We start from the raw sequence: 22,878 nt of genomic DNA on the forward strand, positions 1-22,878 counted from the left end.
CTCCATCCCAGCTACAAGCGTTCCCTCTGAAAGAGTGTTTAGCACAGCTGGAGACATAGTTACTGCACAGTGCAGTTTGCTTCATCCTGATCATGTAGATCGACTGATTTTCCCCCCAAAAAACCTTAAAGTAGGACAATTAAGCAAATCTGGTTTACACCAGTCTGTAACTGCCAATACTAGGTTTTCTTCTATATATATAAACATTTTTTTTTACCTGTTTGTTGAATGTTTTTGTTTGTATTGTTTATGTAAAAAACAACAACACCTGCTTTCTGCTCACTGAGTTCAGCCTGCTGAAATCACATTAGCCTGCTGGCAAGTTACAGAACATTTCTTTATTGTTTATCCCTGAGCAGCATTCTATCTGCATGTCTGTTTTTATTTAATCTTTTGGTTTTGTAAATAAACTAATCTTTTGTTTGTAAAAGAGCCATGTGTAAAAAAGTCAGATGGCATTTAAGATACTTTAAGATAAGATTTCTGTCATAACAAAATAAATAAAAGTAAAATATCTACATATTGAATAGTTATTTTTCTCCATTGCATCGTATTACACTGAATCACATCGTGTTGAATCGAATCGAAATCGTATAACACCGCATCGTAATAGCAGTGAATCACATCGCATTGGTAGCTGCCTTTATGTATCTTTAATGTATCGCATCGTTGGCTATGCATCGAGATGCGTATTGCATCAGTTATGGAGATGCACATCCCTAGTATGCATCAATCAATCAATCAATCACCTTTATTTATATAGTGCTTTAAACAAAATACATTGCGTCAAAGCACTGAACAACATTCATTTGGAAAACAGTGTCTCAATAATGCAAAATGATAGTTAAAGGCAGTTCATCATTGAATTCAGCTATGTCATCTCTGTTCAGTTTAAATAGTGTCTGTGCATTTATTTGCAATCAAGTCAACGATATCGCTGTAGATGAAGTGACCCCAACTAAGCAAGCCAGAGGCGACAGCGGCAAGGAACCGAAACTCCATCTGTGACAGAATGGAGAAAAAAACCTTGGGAGAAACCAGGCTCAGTTGGGGGGCCAGTTCTCCTCTGACCAGACGAAACCAGTAGTTCAATTCCAGGCTGCAGCAAAGTCAGATTGTGCAGAAGAATCATCTGTTTCCTGTGGTCTTGTCCTGGTGCTCCTCTGAGACAAGGTCTTTACAGGGGATCTGTATCTGGGGCTCTAGTTGTCCTGGTCTCCGCTGTCTTTCAGGGCAGTAGAGGTCCTTTCTAGGTGCTGATCCACCATCTGGTCTGGATACGTACTGGATCCGGGCGACTGCAGTGACCCTCTGATCTGGATACGGACTGGATCTGGTGGCTACGGTGACCTCGGAATAAGACAGAAACAGACAAATATTAGCGTAGATGCCATTCTTCTAATGATGTAGAAAGTACGGTGTTATGTGAAGTGTTTCCGGTTCCAGTTTACCTAATTAATGCAGCCTAAAAATCCTTTAATGTATTTGGATATTAAAAGCATATTAGTATGTTATGTGTATGCCAGGTTAAAGAGATGGGTCTTTAATCTAGATTTAAACTGCGAGAGTGTGTCTGCCTCCCGAACAATGTTAGGTAGGTTATTCCAGAGTTTAGGCGCCAAATAGGAAAAGGATCTGCCGCCCGCAGTTGATTTTGATATTCTAGGTATTATCAAATTGCCTGAGTTTTGAGAACGTAGCGGACGTAGAGGAGTATAATGTAAAAGGAGCTCATTCAAATACTGAGGTGCTAAACCATTCAGGGCTTTATAAGTAATAAGCAATATTTTAAAATCTATACGATGTTTGATAGGGAGCCAGTGCAGTGTGGACAGGACCGGGCTAATATGGTCATGCTTCCTGGTTCTAGTAAGAACTCTTGCTGCTGCATTTTGGACTAGCTGTAGTTTGTTTACCAAGCGTGCAGAACAACCACCCAATAAAGCATTACAATAGTCTAACCTTGAAGTCATAAATGCATGGATTAACATTTCTGCATTTGACATTGAGAGCATAGGCCGTAATTTAGATATATTTTTGAGATGGAAAAATGCAGTTTTACAAATGCTAGAAACATGGCTTTCTAAGGAAAGATTGCGATCAAGTAGCACACCTAGGTTCCTACATGATGACGAAGAATTGACAGAGCAACCATCAAGTCTTAGACAGTGTTCTAGGTTATTACAAGCAGAGTTTTAGGCCCTATGATTAACACCTCTGTTTTTTCTGAATTTAGCAGTAAGAAATTACTCGTCATCCAATTTTTTATATCGACTATGCATTCCATTAGTTTTTCAAATTGGTGTGTTTCACCGGGCTGCGAGGAAATATAGAGCTGAGTATCATCAGCATAACAGTGAAAGCTAACACCATGTTTCCTGATGATATCTCCCAAGGGTAACATATAAAGCGTGAAGAGTAGCGGCCCTAGTACTGAGCCTTGAGGTACTCCATACTGCACCTGTGATCGATATGATACTTCTTCATTCACTGCTACGAACTGATGGCGGTCATATAAGTATGATTTAAACCATGCTAATGCACTTCCACTGATGCCAACAAAGTGTTCAAGTCTATGCAAAAGAATGTTGTGGTCAATTGTGTCAAACGCAGCACTAAGATCCAATAAAACTAATAGAGAGATACACCCACGATCAGATGATAAGAGCAGATCATTTGTAACTCTAAGGAGAGCAGTCTCAGTACTATGATACGGTCTAAATCCTGACTGGAAATCCTCACATATACCATTTTTCTCTAAGAAGGAATATAATTGTGAGGATACCACCTTTTCTAGTATCTTGGACAGAAAAGGGAGATTCGAGATTGGTCTATAATTAACAAGTTCTCTGGGGTCAAGTTGTGTTTTTTTTTTTTTTTATGAGAGTGAGACAACATCACTCACTTTCCATAATACAATATAAATTGTTTCTTCACTTGCAAATATGTCACAATATGATAGTATAGTTGCTCATTTCATAATGACCTGAACAAGATATAAAAATGAAATCCTTGTGTATACAAGCAGCAATAACTTTATTGTGAAAATATCATAAGGGTACTTCGAAATGTTTATTTATTTATTTATTTTTTGTTGTAGAAATCCTGTGTATCATTTCTTATCCATAGCATTATTTTCCAATCAAATCATAAAATACAAATAACCTTTATTAACAAAAAAAAAGACCTGTTTCCCTAATGTGAACCATAATGATTCAGAATGTCAAAAACCATATCTGTATTGCACAAAGTGCATTAAGTGGACTCTCATCAAACCACACATATGCTATTAAAAAACAAAAACAACAACAAAAACTAAATTACAAATCTATGTACAGAGGTGAAAGTTGTTATGGGCAATAGGTGAGAGATATTCTTGAGCATCTCACTCAGCATAGTAGTGTGTAAACTGCCATTTCTGAAAAGTATTGACAGTATCACAGTCCTTAAGGAAGATGCTGTCAGCTTTAACTCCAGCTTCCAGGCAAATGGGTTGGGAATGACCCTCCATCATCACATGCTCTGTCTAGACATAGAAACAGATGGTAGAATTTGGTCAAACAATGTTTACACATTTAAACTAAGCACAGTTCCTATCTTGATATATGAAATCAAGAATGCAGCTGCACACAATATGATTTATAAGAGAACCTCATACTTTTCATATAAAACCTTGAATGATCAATGTTAAAATATACCACTGAAACATATTTAAGCACCACAGCTGTACTGTGTGTATCACTGTGCAGTGCCAATAGATTATAATAACTAAATCTTTTAGTGGAAAGTGATTTCATTTTCTTCATAACACGTCCTTCATATATTTATTATGTGGTAAAAAAGAGAAACACGGTAATTTGGGGCATGCTTATATATATATATATGAAATGGTAAGTTTGTTAACACTTAACTTCTACAGTATCTACATTTCAATTAATTATTTGATACAATGCATTTATTGTTTAATACAGCATATATTTGTTACATTGTCCTTATATTTAAAAAATACATGCATGCAATTACATCTGTAATTAATTTCTGTAATTACATTTTTATTTATATGTTTTTCCCATCCCTTACATTTTAATCCACCCTTGAAGGGATACTCCACCCCAAAATGACGTTGCAAACCCATTAAATCTCTGTTCGTCTTCAGAACACAATTTAAGATATTTTGGATGAAAACAAGGAGGCTTGTGACTGTCCCATAGACTGTCCCAAATTACACTGTCAAGGTACAGAAAAGTATGAAAGACATCATCAGAATTGTCCATCTGCCACTAGTGGTTCAACCGTAACATTATGAAGCAAAATTGTATGGTTGTCTATATACTTTATAGTGCTGGCAAAATGAATGATTAATCCAAGCGATTAATCAAAAACTAAAAATGAAACTACCTTCTTGATTGATAGCTTCCTGTATTCGCTACATACATGTGCTATGTCCAGTGGGGGGTGGGGGGGCTAACAAGTTGTTATAGCCTACTTATCACAACATTGTCAATTGCAAACGCTAATTTATTAAAATGTCTTGCTACCGAACTACCTACAATAGCTTAATTTGTGGAGGACGAAGAGAAATCACCCATTTGGTAAATGAGCCAGTAGTGAGAAATAATAACTTTGAAGTAGGGTCCAGTGCCATTTCGATTTTGATTTAAAACAAAAAGGGCCACAAAAAAATAAAAATAAAAAACATTGGATAACATTAAAGAACATTACAAATATTTAAAATAAATTCATAGCCTTTACCTTGGATGCTCTCATTTCCCAAGTTGTGCTTCCCTTACTCTAAGGCTAATAAATGTATTTCACAATCTGGGTCATTATTTAATACAAAACCACACATAATGTTTCTACTGTATCTCTGTCACTCACTCTGATATTTAGTTATGACTGATAAGTTTTGATTAAGAAGTGCTGTCTGTCATAGTCTTTAAGTGGTTCTGTGAATTACTGTATGGTCATTCTTTATAAAGTAGCAACAATGTCATTTGTAAACTACAGTACTGTGCAAAAGTCTTAGACACATTAGTATTTTCACCCCAAAAAAAGGTTTTTAACAAGTTATTTATATATTTTGCTGTATTGTGTCAGTAGGAAATATCAGTTTGCCATTAATTTTAATAATAATCTAGTGCGATTTTGAATGCACAAGCGGTCTGACAACGGCAAAATGAATCTTTGAAAATGTAAACTGATATTTTCTACTGACACACTACAGCCAAATATAGAAATAACTTTTAAGTGAAAATACTAACGTGCCTAAGACTTTTGCACAGTAGCTAGTGTATGTATAAAGTACGTATGAATAAATTAAGCATATTTAAATAAGTGTAATTAAACTATGTGTTCATTCAAATGTGTTAAGGGCTAGATTTTCGCTGGAGGAAACAGCTGTGGTGTGATGAGCGGTGAACAGCGAAAACTTTACAGTAGACGAGAAACCGACTGCTCCCTCGTGACCTTTTGTAAACAGTCTGATGAAGAACACACTGAAAGACGGAGAGGAGACCGGTCTGACACCAGTTTCATATGAAATTTAAGGGGACTGACTCTGAGGCGATGGCGAATTTGTGTGCAGTTTATGGAGCTAAAAGCTATAGCCCCGCTAAAAAAGCCTAGCGACGCCCGTGCTTCTTGTGTACATATCGGAGAACCAGGAAATACATTTCAATCAATCGCTCAGGCATTTTAAAGACACTGAAATTTGCGTCCTTATTCGGTTCGGTGCATACCGGTTCCATACCCAACCCTACTTTTAAGAAATGTATTTTTTGATAAACTAACCCAACACTGGCTATGTCCTTGCAGGAGTGTGATGTGATTTGTGTCATGTGCAGGTACGATGGATCGCATACAAACCGATAGGGTGTCAGAATGGTAGGCTATATGTTTATACTTATCGTCCAACCACAATCAAATTCACTCCATCCGGATTGCACGATTTATCTGGAAAAGTTTTCTTTTTTTTCTTTTTTTTTTTTTATAATGACAAGCCGGAATGAAAACAAGCCGAAATGAAATGGCAGTAAATAAGCTATTTTTAAAATGTAAGGAGTAGAAAGTACAGATACTTGCGTGAAAATGTAAGGAGTAGAAGTAAAAAGTCAGCTGAAAAATAATTACTCAAGTATAGATACCCCAAATTTCTACTTAAGTAAGGTAACAAAGTATTTGTACTTCGTTACTTGACACCTCAATTCAGCAAGGGGAAATAGCCGCAGCCTAAGCTATGAAATAAATTGTATTCTGACATAAAAAAAACAAACAAAAAAAAAACAGCTTATGTACATTACATGCTTCTCGTGCTGCAGGAAGGGGTTGTATGTATCACAGATTTGTTTAAAGGGGGGCTACAATGGTGTTTCATGGATTCAGAGTTGTTCAGTGTTAAAGAGATGGATTTTCATGCTAAATATGGCCAATTTGGATGAATGGAGATATCTTTGCCGAAAATCGCTGCTAGGGGTGTATGCTTCCCCCATACATTCAAATATTTTCATTAGCAGCTAAAGCAACATGCTTGTTTTATGCTTACTTTCCGAGTTTGGGTGATGCTTCCCCCATAAATATAGTATCAAGCAATATTTCTCATTGCTGGCCATTCAAATTGAATCAGTTGTGTTGGAGAGTTTTGGCATATGGTTGGTGGAGTGTTGCCCAGAACATAACCATACCGCCAACACTAACTGTATGCAATATAATTTTCATAAAATATACCTGACAGAAGTGGTCCCGATTGAATTGTATATTGTCTGTTGAATTTGAATTTTTTATGCATGCTTATGATAGATCACTAGTTAATATCACCTCCCTTGTACCATGTTTGGTCTCTATCAAACAGTGTATATTATATGTTGATACCTATGCAACATATTAGTGTTCTAAGAATCTTTACTAGTTTGTATATCAACTTCTGATCCAGTTACATCTGCAAACTGCCATGCTCTCAGACAAACGGTCGTAAAACACCCCGGTATTTCCAACCTCCCACTTGGAATTTCAGCCTTTCTCACTGGACAAGCCCATCCTGAGAGGCGTGAACCTTCTCAGACTTAAAAAGGCTCAGCCAACAGTACCGCCTATGTTTTCTTGTTCTTCTTCTTCTGCCAAGTCTTCTGTGTCTGTGTGGAGAGCCTGAGCTGGTGCAGGCGTGCCCAGTGGGCCCCAACACGTCGCTCAGGCAGTCTGCAGTTCTGTTAGATCCGTTGAATAAGGATGGAAAGAAAACGAGGATGTGAGCTAGAACGCTTCTAAGGACACCCTAAGTTCTTGCCAGGCCTTCGGCCTTGACTTTCCATTTATCAAGATCCTCTGACTTAGAATGTTTCCTTCTCATCACCTAACTTCAATCAACCTACTTTGAGCCCCAGAGTGCATCAGGACTCTCCTTCAAACGTGCGAGATATGTGGGTATCAAACTTAGCCTTATTAATTGATACATTACGTATCATTTGCATCTTTTACAAAGGTGTGTTTGAACTAAGAAACTGATGTTTCCTTAAGGCTGTAGATCTGCTGAAAATCTAATCGTATCATAGCTTCATGTTTTTCTCTTCTCTTTACTGCTTAAACTTTAACCCTTTTTCATATGCCCACTGTATGCGTACCTGTGTGTGTGTGTGCGTGTCTGTTAGACTAGTTTAACTGATTATGTAGCTAATGAAATCTTACTTGTATCAAACTTGAGGTCGTTAATTGTTTGCTCATAACTGGAGTCCCTAATCATGCAGATTTTTGCTACAAGCTCGTAATAATATTGTACAGTAAGAAAGTTATTTTCCTTAGCCAGGAAATTAATGTTCTTACACATTCAGTTGACACAGAGATGCCAGGTAAATACTTTCAGTGGATCTTCTAAATATTTATAATTAATTATAAGTTGTTATAATTAATTACTCATATTGCCCATTTAAGCTGATTCCATAGAATAAAGTTGTTATTTTTGTTTTCTTTGCATACAAAAAGTATTCTCATTGCTTCATAATGTTATGGTTGAACCACTGATGGCAAATGGACTACTCTGATGATGTCTTTCATATTTTTCTCTACCTTGACAGTGTTATATACTTGGCAGTCTATGGGACAGTCACAGGCCTCCCGGTTTGCATCCAAAATATCTTAAATTGAGTTCTGGAGACAAACAACGTTTTATTATGGGTTTGGAACAACATGGGGGTTTAGTGATTAATGACAACATTTTCACTTTGGTTTGGAGTATCCCTTTAAACCAACCAATACCACCAAATCTTTCCCTAACCTTACCCCATCACACCTCACTAACAGTAAATGTTTTTTTTTTACCTCATTTTACCTTTTTTTAATGTATAGTAGCCTAAGTAAATAGTAGTTAAAGCCATCTAATATAAAGGGATTATTATTATGGGATTATTATATTTATTTTCTTTAGCATATTTTGATCATAAAATTTGGTCTGACTTTCATCTAAGTTACGGATAAAGACAAACAACCTGATTAACCAATAACACAATTTTTTTATTTATTTATACATTTTTATCTGAGACATTTAGTGATCAATAACAGAGCAGGAAGAAAAAAGTAAGTAATACTCTGTTATGACTTCTTCAAAAGCTAAGTCTAGCTAGTCAGTAAATGAAACTGAAAATATGGGTTGCACAGGTGCACTGCTCTTTAAATAAAGAAACACAAAGCCTGGCTACTGACAATCTGGTCTTCTTATTTAGTGTGAACCATGTCTTGATCTAAATAGCTTAAAATGCAAATACATGAAGATGGGAAAGGCTTTAGGAAAGCATTGCTAAATACCTGGGTATTCAAGAATCTTCAAGTGACCATGTCTACAAATGTAAAAATTCTGGACTGTTGCTACAACAAAAGACCCCCTGAAAACTCTACAATAAGCAAAACTCTTTTTTTATGTAATCTACTATCAGAAAGATGGTGAATAATGCTGTTCAGTCATGTTCAGAAAAAACAAACAAAAAAAAAACAAAACGAATTGAAGCATGTCTTCCGTTTGCCCAAGACCACATGGATGTTCCACAACACTTCTGAGAAAATATTCCATGGGCAGATGAGGAAAAAGTTATCAATTTTGTCAAAATTGCACAATGTTTTGTTTAAAGGAAAAAGTGCATCAACCCTGCAATTCCAAAACCTGGAGGGAGTATCATGGTTTAACACTGCTTTGCTGCATAAGGGTCTTAAGCACTTATGTGGTGGGCCTAGGAGGGAGATGCAGGAAAACTGAAACTACCACGCCAATCCCTCAGTGGGTTAGGGCCATGCACCACCACCCACAGAACCAAGAATTAACTTTCAATCTGTCAGTCCTTTCCGTGTCCTAGTTGGGCGAGGCTACCCATGTTGAGTCTAATTAAGATGCATGCTCCACTCCTGGTGGATCCTTTCCATTAAATGTAATCTTTGCAACCATACTCCCTTCATAACCCAGACCTACATAGTTCCACGAAGCTGGCAAGTGGGTTTACTGGAATAACTTTGACGGAAAGTAGGTTCAGCATTGCTTACAGTCTGAAATGCGACAGTATCTGATCATCTTCGAACCTCCCTCTTATAAAGAGTATCAATACATTTTACAGGAGAATGTCAGGAGTTAATACGCTTCGGAGAGGCTTTGTGATGCAACATGACGAGGCCAAAAATAACACAAGTTATACCAAATAAAGAGTGGCTGAATGTGCATTTTTCCTGAGCACTGGTTTTAAGCCAATTTTAGATGCTGTGGCATAACCTTAACTTATAATTGTGAGTTAAATAAAGATCCAACTACATCTTATGAATAATGCAGAAACTTATATACAGGTGCATCTAAAAACAAATTAGAATATCGCGAGAAAGATTTTTATTTTTTATTTTTGGTAACATTTCAAAAAGGACACTTTAATACATTGTAAAATGTGTTTCTTGTTTTTAATTTTAATGATTAGAGCTTACAGCTCAAGGAAGTAAAAAAAAACAACAAAGAAAAAACAACTAACACTAGCTTTTCTAATCTTTTTGTATTATATCTATTTGTTTTCTTTTTATTTATTATACAATTAACAAAACCAACAAAATACCTCAAACACTAGCTTGCTCTATTCTTTTTCTATTCTTACTGTTATACTGCATTAAGATAACTGAGACTTGTTATGGCACTTGCATATCATTGATATTTTGTTAATTTTGATTGCTTCCATCGTCCTCATTTGTAAGTTGCTTTGAATAAAAGGCCTCAATTAACTAATTTGCCGCTTATTATTAGTTTATAAGGTAGTTGTTCAGTTTAGGGTATTGGGTAGGATTATGGATGTCATGCATTATATGTACTTTATAAGCACTAATAAACAGCTAATATGTTAATAATAGGCATGCTATTAAGCAACTAGTGATTAGTGAGAATTGGACCCTATACTAAAGTGTTACCGAATAAAAACATCTGCTAAATGACTGAATGTAAATGTAACGTATACATTGACAGCGTCAGATCAGTGTCCTTCATTTAAATTTAGCTTAACACTAACATGAACCATAACTAAATGAGAAGCAAATGATAAAATTTCTGATAAAATATTTGTAAAAATCATTTTGTGTTATTATTTAATATTTCCTGTCCCACTATTTACATCATCTATTGCTTAATTTATCAGTTTTACTATGCCTAGAGATTAGATTTTGTGCTATACTTACCAAACCTTTACCAGACTTGTGCATCCAGCGGAGATGTGGCTTTGTGCTGTCACACGGTTCCATGATAATCTCTTTTTCCTGAGGAGCCAAACAGGAAGTGTTCTGTCGAACCATCCTTAACCAGGTGTAGCTGAAGTGTTGACTCTGCCAGGCATGAGAAAACAGAAACAATTTTTATGATGCAGTGTTTTTAATGAATGCAGCAGAACGGAATATACATGTACATGATATTTCTGACTTGGATTTACCTTATTTGTGAGATCACACTTATCAAAAAATAAAATGTCTTTTTCAAACACCAAACATTTTCTGGTTCCAACATTGAAAATCTATAGAAAAAAAATATGTTTGTAAGATTAGTAACAGAATAATTAGTTAGAAGTGTAAATTATAGTGGTGAAAAGTTTATATATTTTCTACCTACCAGCCCTTCTGCTTTGACAAGAGGGGCGTCAAGGTCTGGGTAGACATTCTCCAAGTACCATTTAAAGCTTTTACACTGTAGTTTTTTTCTCAGCTCAATCTGTTCTGTCAGGTTTCCTATATCAGTCACACGTTTGTCCAGCAGATGATGGTAGCCATGGCCATAAAACAGCTCTTTATAGTCATCCAGCCACACCTCTGCAACCCTGGCCAGGTTTCTCTCGACTGTCTTCACACGATCTTTAGGGAACTTGTAAGGGTTATCACCACGGAAGATGTGGCCGACACGTGAGCAGGGGATGATTTCAATCTCACCTCCACACATCCAGATCTACAGCACAAATATCACATTACCTTTTGCCACTGTACACAATTATTTCATAATGGCTCAAACTTTTAAAAGGACTCATATTAAATGTTAATTTAGGATACATAAACTATTAACAAAAAAGTGAGATGTTATGCTGTTTGCCCTAAATGCACGTTAGCTTGATTTACTGAAGGAAAGCTTAAAAGTGGTCTGCTTTTGACTCGTATATTCTTTCACACACCATCCTAACAGTGTGTACCCTGAAGCGTTAAAATGTTTATTCATAGTACAATGTACTAATGGTTTTATAAAAGTAAAAAAAAATTATGATCCCTTGAAATTGCTGGTTAAAGATTATTTGACCCTGCAAATAAACATTTGGGTTAATTACCTTAAAAGAGATTTCCATATTTTCTCCACCCCATACATCCAGGCCTGGATCATATGCCCCCAGTTCATAGAAATAGCTCTTGTCAATAGAGAAAAGACCCCCTGCCATAACAGGACACCTGTGCAACAACAACAACAACAACAACAAAAAACCTGTCACCTTGAACTGCACTTTGGATTTAGATATTTTATTACATATTACAACAAACATATTATAACCTATATTTAGACCTATAAGTACACTGTTGTTAGGATGTCAAAAGGTTTATATATAGTAGTTTCAAACAGAGCTGAATAATTGAGCACAGTATATCATTGTACAAATATCAAATGTTGGGGGAGACAATTTAGCCCTTTGAAATTAGTGAAATCAGTGTCAATGTCTATGGTGGTTACAGCCCTGATTTTTTCTGCTTTTCATATCAATCAATGGTTCACAGCAAAGAGAAAAGGTGCACAATATCTACATTTAAAAATGACTGATAATCACACAATTAAAAATATCTGCCAGCAGCAATTATCAGGATCCAAGCACCAACGACTCATACAACAATGATACAGTGGACCGGTCTCTTTTCTTATAGTGTCTCTTTACAGAAGTATTATAGTTTTAAATTAATATAGACAAATCATTTTAATTTCATTAGGAAATAAAATGATCTGTAAGCTTTCTGAAGATCACTTTTTTTTTTTTTTTTGCAAACTGACTATATTAAACTCTTTCAAACTATATAAAATAACATTATTATATAATATTTGCTTAACCGTTTTATATTTGAATCTCTAAGACCTAAAAATAATTATTATCCTATGCCTCCCTCTGGTGGACAATATTAGTATTACAGCCTTCATTAATGTCACCTTATATTGAAAAAAGGACTAATATTTTAGTTACCCTCTGTATTGTTTATTGTTAGTTAACATTAGTTATATATATACACTAATGCAAACTACACTTTGTTTTGACAACTTTTTGTCAGGGGCATCTCCAGATGGTGGATACGATTTATTTTATTAATTCAAAATGGTGGAACACTTAATGCCTATAAATAAAAACATGATTAAATGATGGAATTGAAAGAGAGTTTTATAACATCGTGCTGATAATGTTTCTTTAGTCCTTCGGCAATCCTACAGCCTGAACCACTGTAGGCAAACCACTCTTACAGATTGGTGCCGAAACCTTATAGATTACTGTTTAGTCTGACAACATACAAATTATCTCCTCAGGGATAGAAAGGAAAACCTCAAAAGAAAGTGACTCATTGTTTGCTCAATGGAGCAAAAAGAAGCCTACCTTGTGCAAACTCAAGAAGGATTATATAGATACTAGATCTTCAGATGATGAAATGTTCAATTGGTGGGACATAATTGTTAAACATCAAAATAAATCAAAACATGGTGAAATAACAGAGGCTTTAAACTTTATAAGCTGTACCCGGCTACGATTTATTGACATGTCTTCAAGTATAGATGCTAATTGTAAAGAACTGCATTATAAAAATGCAGAAATACAATTGTCAGAGGATTTGGGATCTTCAGTCACAGCTAGATAAATTACTAGCTGAACATTAAGCTCTGAAGTGATAAATGTAAAAATCACAAGGCCACCATTGCAGATCTTAAGGCTAAGCTAAATGCACAAGAGTTCATATCTCCCAAAACGCTTAACAGTGATGGGGCTAAAAAGCATGTTCACTTCTTGGTGATGATTCTAGAACTTTTAGTTCAGAAGAAGCATGTGCTACTGCTCAAGAAAGTGTGCTGATTTCAGTTATTAAGAGGATTCAGAAAATCCTCAAACTTCAGGAGAACACAGCACACAACCCTGTGTCAAAGATAGCAGGTTTTGTAGTTCCTGTCACAAAATAGGCCATACAGAGGAAAAATGCTGGTCAATGGGTAGGGGTAGACCTCCACCTTATTTTCAGAAAGATAGGAAACCACTTTCTAAAGGTGGATATCAATGCTCATTTGCAGGTAAAACTCTTACGGAGTTGACTGCATTGTTCATGCAAGGCCTTCAGCTACTGACTTCACTTGCTAGTGGGTTAGCAGCTTAATAGCAATGTGTTTAATATTTCAATAATCCTGTTTGTATTTTCGAATTTGTAATAGTGTTTAAGACATTGTGCACATAGATCACACAGTACAGTTGTTTGTGTAACTACATGTGCACAAAGACTAGTTGAGTTTATTCTTTTAAAATACATGAATGCTTTACTGTAAGTGTGTGAAACACTTAGGTTGTAGATGCTAGGTGCATTTTAGACCATGTGTCTTGTTTGAAATTGGAATAACTGTAATACTGGAATTGTCTAGCAATTTCAAGTTGCATGTGTGTCTATGCTAAGTTTGTTTGTCTCCTGAGTGGTACGCTCTGCTATTTTCCATATAGCTGCAGTTAAGCCATGTACAGGAGCATAGAATTGCTATGTGGCCACAATGTGATTCACAATTGTCTTAACAATGAAAATGCTTTCCTCACAACAAAATCTAATACCTCAGAATTGTGCATGTCATCATGCCCTTAACAAAACATTGGTATGGAAGCACTTTGAGCCAAGCTGGCTCACTGTTACTACAGGACTAAATTTGCATCACAATTGTAAAACTTCCTTGTCTTTGTTTGGAGCATGATCACACAGACACATAGCCTCTGCTAAATATAGACACATGTATAAAACCCTTTGATTTTCACACACAGGATCAAATCTGTTTAGTTTGGGTTTACCTAAACACTTAGTCTTTATCTTACCAAGTTTGAGATATAAATTAGTATTTCTCATTCTTCCCTAAGTACAAACATTTTAATTGATATATCATGTAATTAATTTGATTTCAGTTTCTTTGTATGTTGTCCATTTCAGTAACAACAATGAACATTTTAATTCCTGTATTTGGTTCGATCTGATCACATCAAACCTGTGACCAGTGACAAATGCAATGCATACTTCTGTTTGTTGTGCCATATAATCTTTTTTAATCACAGGATCCCTGTTACATGAATCCTGTTACATGAATCCACATCCCATGTTCTGCTCCTTTCACACTGCACGTCGGACCCGGCATGTTGCCGGAACATTTCCAGGTTGCCTTCTGTGTGAAAGCAAACACGTCCCGGGATCGATTTCGGCATTGTACCTGGGTCGGGGACCTAGTAACATTGCCGGTTTCAACCCGGGACGAGCGTGTGTGGACAAAAGCCAGATCTAATGCTGTGTCGTAGTGATGACGCACGATATCTCGACTCTTTTACCGGCTGTTTTGAAGGAAGCTACATTTTTCTTTAACCTGCCAAATTTTGTGATGGTCTGTCATTCAAATTTTATGTAATAAGGTGATTCATTTTGATTGGCTGCTGATGGCTGTTTGTTTGTTTATTCAAATAAAATTGGAGAAACTTCAGTAACACTTATTTTCAATGGTTCCTTTTGAACATTCGGTAACACTTTAGAATAAGGTTCCATTAGTTAATGTTAGTTAACTACTTTCGTTAACATGAACGAAGCAAGAACAATCCCTCTACAGCATTTATAAGTCTTAGTTCATGTTAATTTCAACATTTACTAATGCATTATTTAAATCAAACTTGTTAACATTAGTTAATGCACTGTGAATTACCATGAACTAACAATGAATAACTGTATTTGCATTAACTAACATTAACGAAGATTAATAAATACAGTAATAAATGTATTATTCATTGTTTGTTCATGTTAATTAATAAATGTATTAATGTGTTAATGAACTAACATTAACTAATGGAACCTTATTCTAAAGTTTTACCGAACATTCTGTTGACATTAAGTAATGTTGCACCTACATTTCAACTAACTCTCATTAGAGTATTAGTAGACTAAATAAAGACTAATAAATAGTTTTATATCGGTTAACTCTTTATTGTGACTGTCGCCCAACAGACATGCTACTGACTCGAAGTAATTTTGCAAGTACATCAACTTATTCTAACCCTAACACCGCTAACACTTAATATTCAACTGTTTAGCCCCATTCACAGTACAAGAGACAAACAACGACAAAACGGTGCAATCCCATTCATTTCAATTCACAGTGGATGATGGCGATGGATAGGGCGTGTCCAGCGACACGACAAAGTTCAGAAACCTTCAACTTTATGCAAATGAAGAGTTACTTTTGGGAGCGACAGCCAATAGAAAGAACACAGCACTCCCTATGATCGTTCTCCACTAAGCTCAGCAGTGACGGAAAGATGGAGGAGAGGCTAATCCTTGCCTTCATCATTCATTTTTGTTTTCATGTATGGATTCAATTTATATTTATATTATATATAGTCTTTTGCCTCCAGAATGTTTGTATTTCACTGTCAACATGAAAATGCCCACTAGGGACCTCAACAAAAGTCAGTGCTAGTGTGTAAATGCAGCTTTTGTATAACACTCTCTAAAATACAGCATAAAAAAAATCACTTGTCAGCTTTGGTAACCTGCAAAAAGTACAACTAAATCAATCAGTATATATATATATATATATATATATATAGTGTATGCCATTTTGATGACGTTACCTAATGGGGTCTGAATCCTTGATTTGATTCTTTCTAATATATTCCTCTGGTAGTGCACTCCAGCCAAACACCAGCGGCCATCTGAAAATGCCTCTTTGGAAGTTATCAACAAGCATGTAACTGCATAGACAAAAAATAAATGAATACATTTTAGTGCATGAATTTCAACAAATCAGTGCAGCAGTGGAGGAATGATACACCAGAAAGGGCGATTTAGTCTCACAGGGACATGGATATGCGCTATAGTAATGTGCCATGTACAAAATGGGGAGCACAGCATTTATTTAATTGCATGACTGAATATACTTCATTACCTCATGTCCTTATCACTGATGACCTCAATAACAGGACAGACCACTTTTTTGCGGTCCAGGTAAACTCTTTCTAACAGTGGCTCCAGCCAACCCACATTACACTCAACATGAGAGTCCAGGAATGTCAACACTTCACCTGCAGATAAAACAACATATGCTGAAACAACCAATATGGCCATACACTAAAACAATATGCATATTATACAACAGAGATGCAAGATAACAGATGTCCATTCGATGTATTCCAAACAGATTCAATTAAAGGAGTGTCATTTTGACACAGTGGACCCAGGTTCGAATACGCCTTTCGGCAACCTTTTTTAGGTAGGAGGGCTTTTTTGTCCCAGTAAGGTGGCATCCATTTAATAATTTGAATTAAAAATTACACTCAGCAAGTTATTATTGCAAACTGTTTTCTAATGTACTACAATACTGAGGTCCAGATAATTGCCACTATTTGCAAAAATTAGTATAAATAGCTGAAATCCTTCAATTTCAATAATGTAAATTGAATCTATAGCTATTTGCACTTAGTGTAAAAAGTATCCATCGCCATGAAAATATGGTATTTATGCAATTTATTTAGCAAATAGCTGCTGCCTTAATTAAGCACAAATCCATGGATTGAAACCTTGCCACTACACTGAACTGAATCGAATGTGAGTGTACAGTACCAGTAGCAGAGGCAGCCCCTGCGATTCTGGCTCTGATTAGGCCTTGTCTCTCTTTCAGACGGATGATTCGTACTTTAGGGAATTGAGACATATAAACATCCAACTGCTCCTTCAAGTAGTCTACAATAGAAGCAGAAATACATTTTAGTCATAGAGAAACAAAAATACAGAAAAGTCTGTTAATTACAGGTGCTTTTCTTTCTTTTATGCAAAAATGCATAAAAAAAGACTGTTCAGACTTTTTAACTTCCATTAAAAAAATAAAATAAAATAAAATAAAAGTAAATTCAAGAAACTTCTACTTTGAACACCATATTTTCAATTCATTAGGTGTACAATTTATTTTTACAAAAATTAGTTGTGGATCCAACAACTACACAAATTGACAATTCCCCCCCCCCTTTCTTTTTCTTTCTTTCTTTCTTTCTTTCTTTCTTTCTTCATATTTGGTATCAGCGGTGCTTTCCTTTACCATGCTATACCATTCTTTACCATAACAGCATACAGTGTCAAATTGTAATATTAATAAGAATAAAAAAAATAAAAAAAACCTTCTCAAAACATTTGCATTTATGTTCTATTCAATTATTTTGATACAATTTGTATAGTGCTTTTTGCACATTATATTTAGGAGTAGGTTATTAGTGGTGACTATGGCAGAAATGTACAGTAAGAATCATGCAGTTTATTATCAAACAGACAGTGAACACTATTAACTGCAATGATTATATGTTGCAATTAAACTTTGCGATTAAGTTTTCTTTGTTGTTCCAGGGTAAGCATCGTTTGAGGTCTTCTGGGGGGTTGCCACGATCTCTTCTCCAGTGTTTGGTCATCTCAGATCATCCAAACACATTTAACTGTGTTTCAGTCCTTGTCTCAGATAACCACCATGACTAGACCACAGGAAACAGATGATTCTTCTGCACAATCTGACTTTGCTGCAGCCTGGAATTGAACTTCTGGTTTCGTCTGGTCAGAGGAGAACTGGCCCCCTGACTGAGCCTGGTTTCTCCCAAGATTTTTTTCTCCATTCTGTCACCGATGGAGTTTCAGTTCCTTGCCGCTGTTGACTCTGGCTTGCTTAGTTGAGGACACTTAAATTACAGCGATACTGCTGACTTGATTACAAATGATTGCAGAGATACTATTTAAACTGAACAGAGCTGGATTATAACATCACTGAATTCAATGATGAATTGCCTTTAACTGTCATTTTGCATTAATGACATTGTTTTCCTAATTAATATTGTTCAGTTGATTTAAAGCACTATATAAATAAAGGTGACTTAACTTGACTTCAATGCAAGAATACATTCAATGTGTATTCCAAATGTCCCCAAGATCCTCTTGAAGAATGATGACAATCCATACTTTTATTTTTATTTTAGGACTTATGTATTTTAATAGATTGAGCAAGTACAGTTTGAAAAAGATTTACTTTTCAAGATTTTGAGTGGGCCAAGAAGTACATTATTGAAGAATTAACCACCTACCATATGGATATCTGTTAAACATAAGCTTGTCTCTGACAACATTTACCTCATTATTTAGTGCTGCTCATTTGGTTTGTATCAAATTTTAAAACTATATGTAAATGTCTCTTCCACCCACAATACCCATAGCTGAAGTGCCCTTAAGTAAGGCACTGAACCCCCAAATTGCTCCCCAGGTGCTGGAAAAAATAGCTTCCCACTGCTCTGTGTTACCATAGGTTACCATACTTGGCAAATGTCACGACATTCACTTTTTCACTTTCACTTTAAGCTTTTAACTATTAAACCCTGTCAATGAACTCACTTGATTAAAGGGGTCATATGATGCCGCTAAAAAGAACATTATTTTAGTGCATTTGTTTAATGAAATGTGTTTATGCGGTTTAAGGTAAAAAAAAATAAAAAAATTTTCTCCTCTATGCCCCACCTTCTGAAACATGTTGATTTTTAAAAGGCTCATTGGCCTGAAAAGCGAGGTGTGCTCTGATTGGCCAGCTATCCAGTGCATTGTGTTCTAGTCGTGTCCTCTTTTGGAAGGCCAAACAAAGAAGTTTCGCTCTCTCATCAAAACATTGTCACACATCGTGGCCTTGAACGGAGGACGGCGGTTTCTACAAAGGAGCGTCCATTGGGTTTGTGGCAACCACATGTGATGACCCCAGGCTGGACTCCACTTCGTCCACGGTAAAAGCCGATCCGGCAAAGTTGATGTATTTCCTCAGCGACCAGCACGGATTGGCTCCAGGCATCACAAAGCGGATATCATCTTCTTTTGGAAGGTGAAACAAAGTAGTTTTGCTTTCGCAGTGAAAAACACAGCATCTATACAACATGGCGGTGGCAACAACAATACTACAACGAGAATAAAAGGTACGCCTTCTTTCTTTGCATGAACATCATTATGCATTATGCAAATCTTCCCACACAGTGACGTAGAGATGTGGGGGTGTGTTAGAATGAGCCTTAATGTTTATAAAGAATATCTCTTTGGATTTGAGTCTTTAGTCTTTGCAAAATTACAGGTCTTCTTTATGCACCAAGACCATGTAACACTCCAAAGAGAAAGGAAAAATTTGAATTGCATCATATGACCCCTTTAAATAATTTCTTTAAAATGAAGGCAAAGCCCTCGAACCTTTGGAGCTGCAGTCGTCCACCAGAATGATCTCTTTGAGCAGGTGTGGAGGAGACCTGTTGAGTACACTGTGCACCGAGCGTAGCAGAGTGGACCAAACTTCGTCCACAAAACAGAAGATTACACTGGTACTGGGCAGGTCATCATGAACGATGTTTTCCGAACATCTAAACGACAAAGGAGATGGAGGTGTTACACATATCTTGCCATAACAGAAAATGTGTCATTAGCTGCAGGACTACAGCAAAAATAATCTATGGTTCAAACTCACATTTGAGGTCTGGTGTCTGGGATGGCTCTGTCTAGTGGTATCTGTTCACTCAGGAATACATTAAAAAATCCTTCACTCCAGCGTCTTCGACTCTCCAGTTCTTTATCTCTGGGAACTCTTGCAGGCTGGCCAAACTGTCCGACTGCCCTGGGATCTCTGGGCCTGTCTGTCACATCTAGGGCCATAACCTTATGATGCCCTCCTGACCTCCTCACCTGAACACTTGTAGAATGCGGTACTCTGTTTGCCTCCTCAGCTGGGTTCTGATCCTTAAGTTCACTTGGTTTTTGAATAATATCTGGTTTTGTTTTGTTGAAAGTATTGCCATGTTTTTCTGAATTTTCAATAATGTTCTTTGGTTTATCACCATCTGCTGGTTTCAACAATTCATTACTCAAGTTCCTTTGCAAACCCGCATCTACATGTACTTCATTATTTGGCATCACTACTGTGCCATTAATATTATGTACTTTCTTCACACTGTCTTCTTTAAATGCAGGAGGATGCATTTTCTCCTGGACAGTAGGCAGTGCTTTAGTAAGTATATGTGCTTTGATATCTAAATTTGCGTCTGCCTGTTCATTAAAAGCAGCCTTTATTTTGTTTATCTTTGTGGTTATATTCTTCACTTTGACATTAATAACTGTTTTTGTCTTGTTTATTTTTTCAGGGATGCTAATAATTGTTCCCTTCGCAAGTGAATTCACAATTAGATTCACTTTACTTTGGTTAATTACCTCATTTTGTTTCACAAAAGACTTGTCAGCCATAGACATTGGATTCAAACGTTTGTCTTGTTTTAACTCCACTTGATTTGTGGGCCTCGCCATTGGCCTCTTTCTGTAAACTTTATCAACTTTCCGTTCAAAGCGGTTGCTGTTTTTTAAAAACTCCTTTTTGTCTATGTTTACATTTTGCAGTGGTTGTTTGAGCACATCCTTTACATTGTCTTTCCTCCTTCCCTGTTTTAGTTCAATCTCTCTCTGTTTGAGATCCGGATTCAAATCACTGATGAAAGATATCCGCAATGCTGCGATGTCAAAAAGGAGCCATATTACAGACGCGATAAACACAAAAGCCAAGACCCTCCCACTGCCCCTTAAATACTTCCTAAATTTCATTATTTTAGTACTATTAATTATTTTCAAGTATTTTCAGTTCACGCTCAGTTCGGTTCTCAAAGAGAGCGAATCCACATTCTTGAAAATGACTACCTGAATATTAAAAAGTCGTAAACAAATTATAAACAGAGATAGGACTTATGTTAAGTATGTTAAGGAACAAACGCAGTGGTATAAAATGTAATCAGCTTTTGACAACATCAGAGAATACGCGAACGTTGCATGAAATTACCAGCAAAACTAAAACGAAACCACTCACTGTGGTCACTATGGTTACAATGGTTATTTACGTTATCGCGATAATAAAAACGGGATTTGATTGTGGTTTACCTGGACTTACAGAGACGACGTTTATTACCCTCGAGACTACTGTAAATAGCCAACATGAGAGCAGGGAACTTTTTAGAGAATGCTGTTAATGCCAAACACTGAGTATGTGAATGTAACCACAGAAGAGCATCCCGAACTCAGAAACGACTGCGTGGCAAAAATTTCTTCCGTATGACCTAAACTAAACTCCTGGCAAACTTCCGCGGTTTTACACTCACAGACATACAGGATTAGACACAGAATATATTAATATTAGAGCTTCCGTTTTTAAATGACACTCTGAAATAGTCGCGTTAAAGTTCCTTGTTGAGATCGGAGTAGCAAAGTTTGTCATCACTCACGTGCTGCCCCTGTCCTTTCAAATGAATGTTTCTGCACTCGATTTTATATTCCGACAGATTCACTTCTATAGTTCTCCGGCCATACTTCTGAGTACACACACACACCTTTGTGTTCATGTCGTCCTCTGGGTTTAAGACATCCTACTTTAAATCCGCAGTTCCTGCTGGCGTTTTGAACATCAGACCTGCCCTGTTTTACACGTACCCACACAGCCTATGTGACGACGTGTCAGTATTTAGAGCGATCATTTGGACGCAACAAATTCAATTTATTTAATTTATTTATTTATTGTGCATGGCATATTATATATATATATATATATATATATATATATATATATATATATATATATATATATATATATATATATATATAATCTATTTAAAAATTGTATTCTAAGTTTTATTTTTTTTATTTGATAAAGAAACTAATAAAATTCCCCAGGTTTTTTTTTTTTTTTTTTGCAAAACTAATTCAAGCTAGTCTTTAGTTAAAAAAAGAAGAAGAAAACAACAACAACAAAAAACTCAAGTTTGTCCAAACTTTTGACTCATAGTAAATACCATGAGAATTTAATATGCTGAGGTCATGGATGATCATCCAGTTCCATATTTTTCAAAGTGCCACACTATTTCCATATGACATCTTACCTGTACGGTATACTGCCACATTCATTATTTGAAGAATATATATAATGGAAAAATTTAAGATATTTTGTCCATGTAGTCTGTTGAAAGATTGTAAAGACTGGTATATATATAAAGTCTGGTCTAACCTGTTGTGTCGCAATAGGCAATAGCTCACTGCCTTGTCTATTGTTCCTCTAGAATAGCCTTTATTAAAGCA

General features: G+C 36.1%; 1 protein-coding gene across 1 annotated transcript; it reads right to left on the reverse strand.

Annotated features, from left to right (window-relative positions):
- Nucleotides 1-3,017: 3,017 nt before the first annotated feature.
- On the reverse strand, nucleotides 3,018-22,245 carry galnt5 (polypeptide N-acetylgalactosaminyltransferase 5). Its single transcript, XM_026272739.1, has 10 exons — nucleotides 20,240-22,245; nucleotides 19,969-20,135; nucleotides 17,338-17,457; nucleotides 16,664-16,799; nucleotides 16,350-16,469; nucleotides 11,802-11,919; nucleotides 11,102-11,431; nucleotides 10,926-11,006; nucleotides 10,678-10,821; nucleotides 3,018-3,526 (listed from the first exon to the last, which is right to left on the reverse strand). The coding sequence occupies exons 1-10, from the start codon at nucleotides 21,358-21,360 to the stop codon at nucleotides 3,386-3,388; spliced, it is 2,478 nt and encodes an 825-aa protein (XP_026128524.1). The 5' UTR covers nucleotides 21,361-22,245; the 3' UTR covers nucleotides 3,018-3,385.
- Between the last annotated feature and the right edge of the window lie 633 nt (nucleotides 22,246-22,878).

The sequence above is a fragment of the Carassius auratus genome, chromosome 9 (assembly GCF_003368295.1).
Source record: "Carassius auratus strain Wakin chromosome 9, ASM336829v1, whole genome shotgun sequence".
Taxonomy (NCBI): Eukaryota; Metazoa; Chordata; class Actinopteri; order Cypriniformes; family Cyprinidae; genus Carassius; species Carassius auratus.

Bases quoted from the DNA above. Each gene is read 5' to 3' on its own strand.
- galnt5 (XM_026272739.1), bottom strand. From the start codon at position 21,360: ATGAAATTTAGGAAGTATTTAAGGGGCAGTGGGAGGGTCTTGGCTTTT. The intron at 10,822-10,925 runs GTAAATCCAAGT...CATGCCTGGCAG, and splicing joins AGTGTGATCTCACAAATAAG to AGTCAACACTTCAGCTACAC. The intron at 3,527-10,677 runs GTAAGTATAGCA...TTCTATGTCTAG, and splicing joins ACAAGTCTGGTAAAGGTTTG to ACAGAGCATGTGATGATGGA.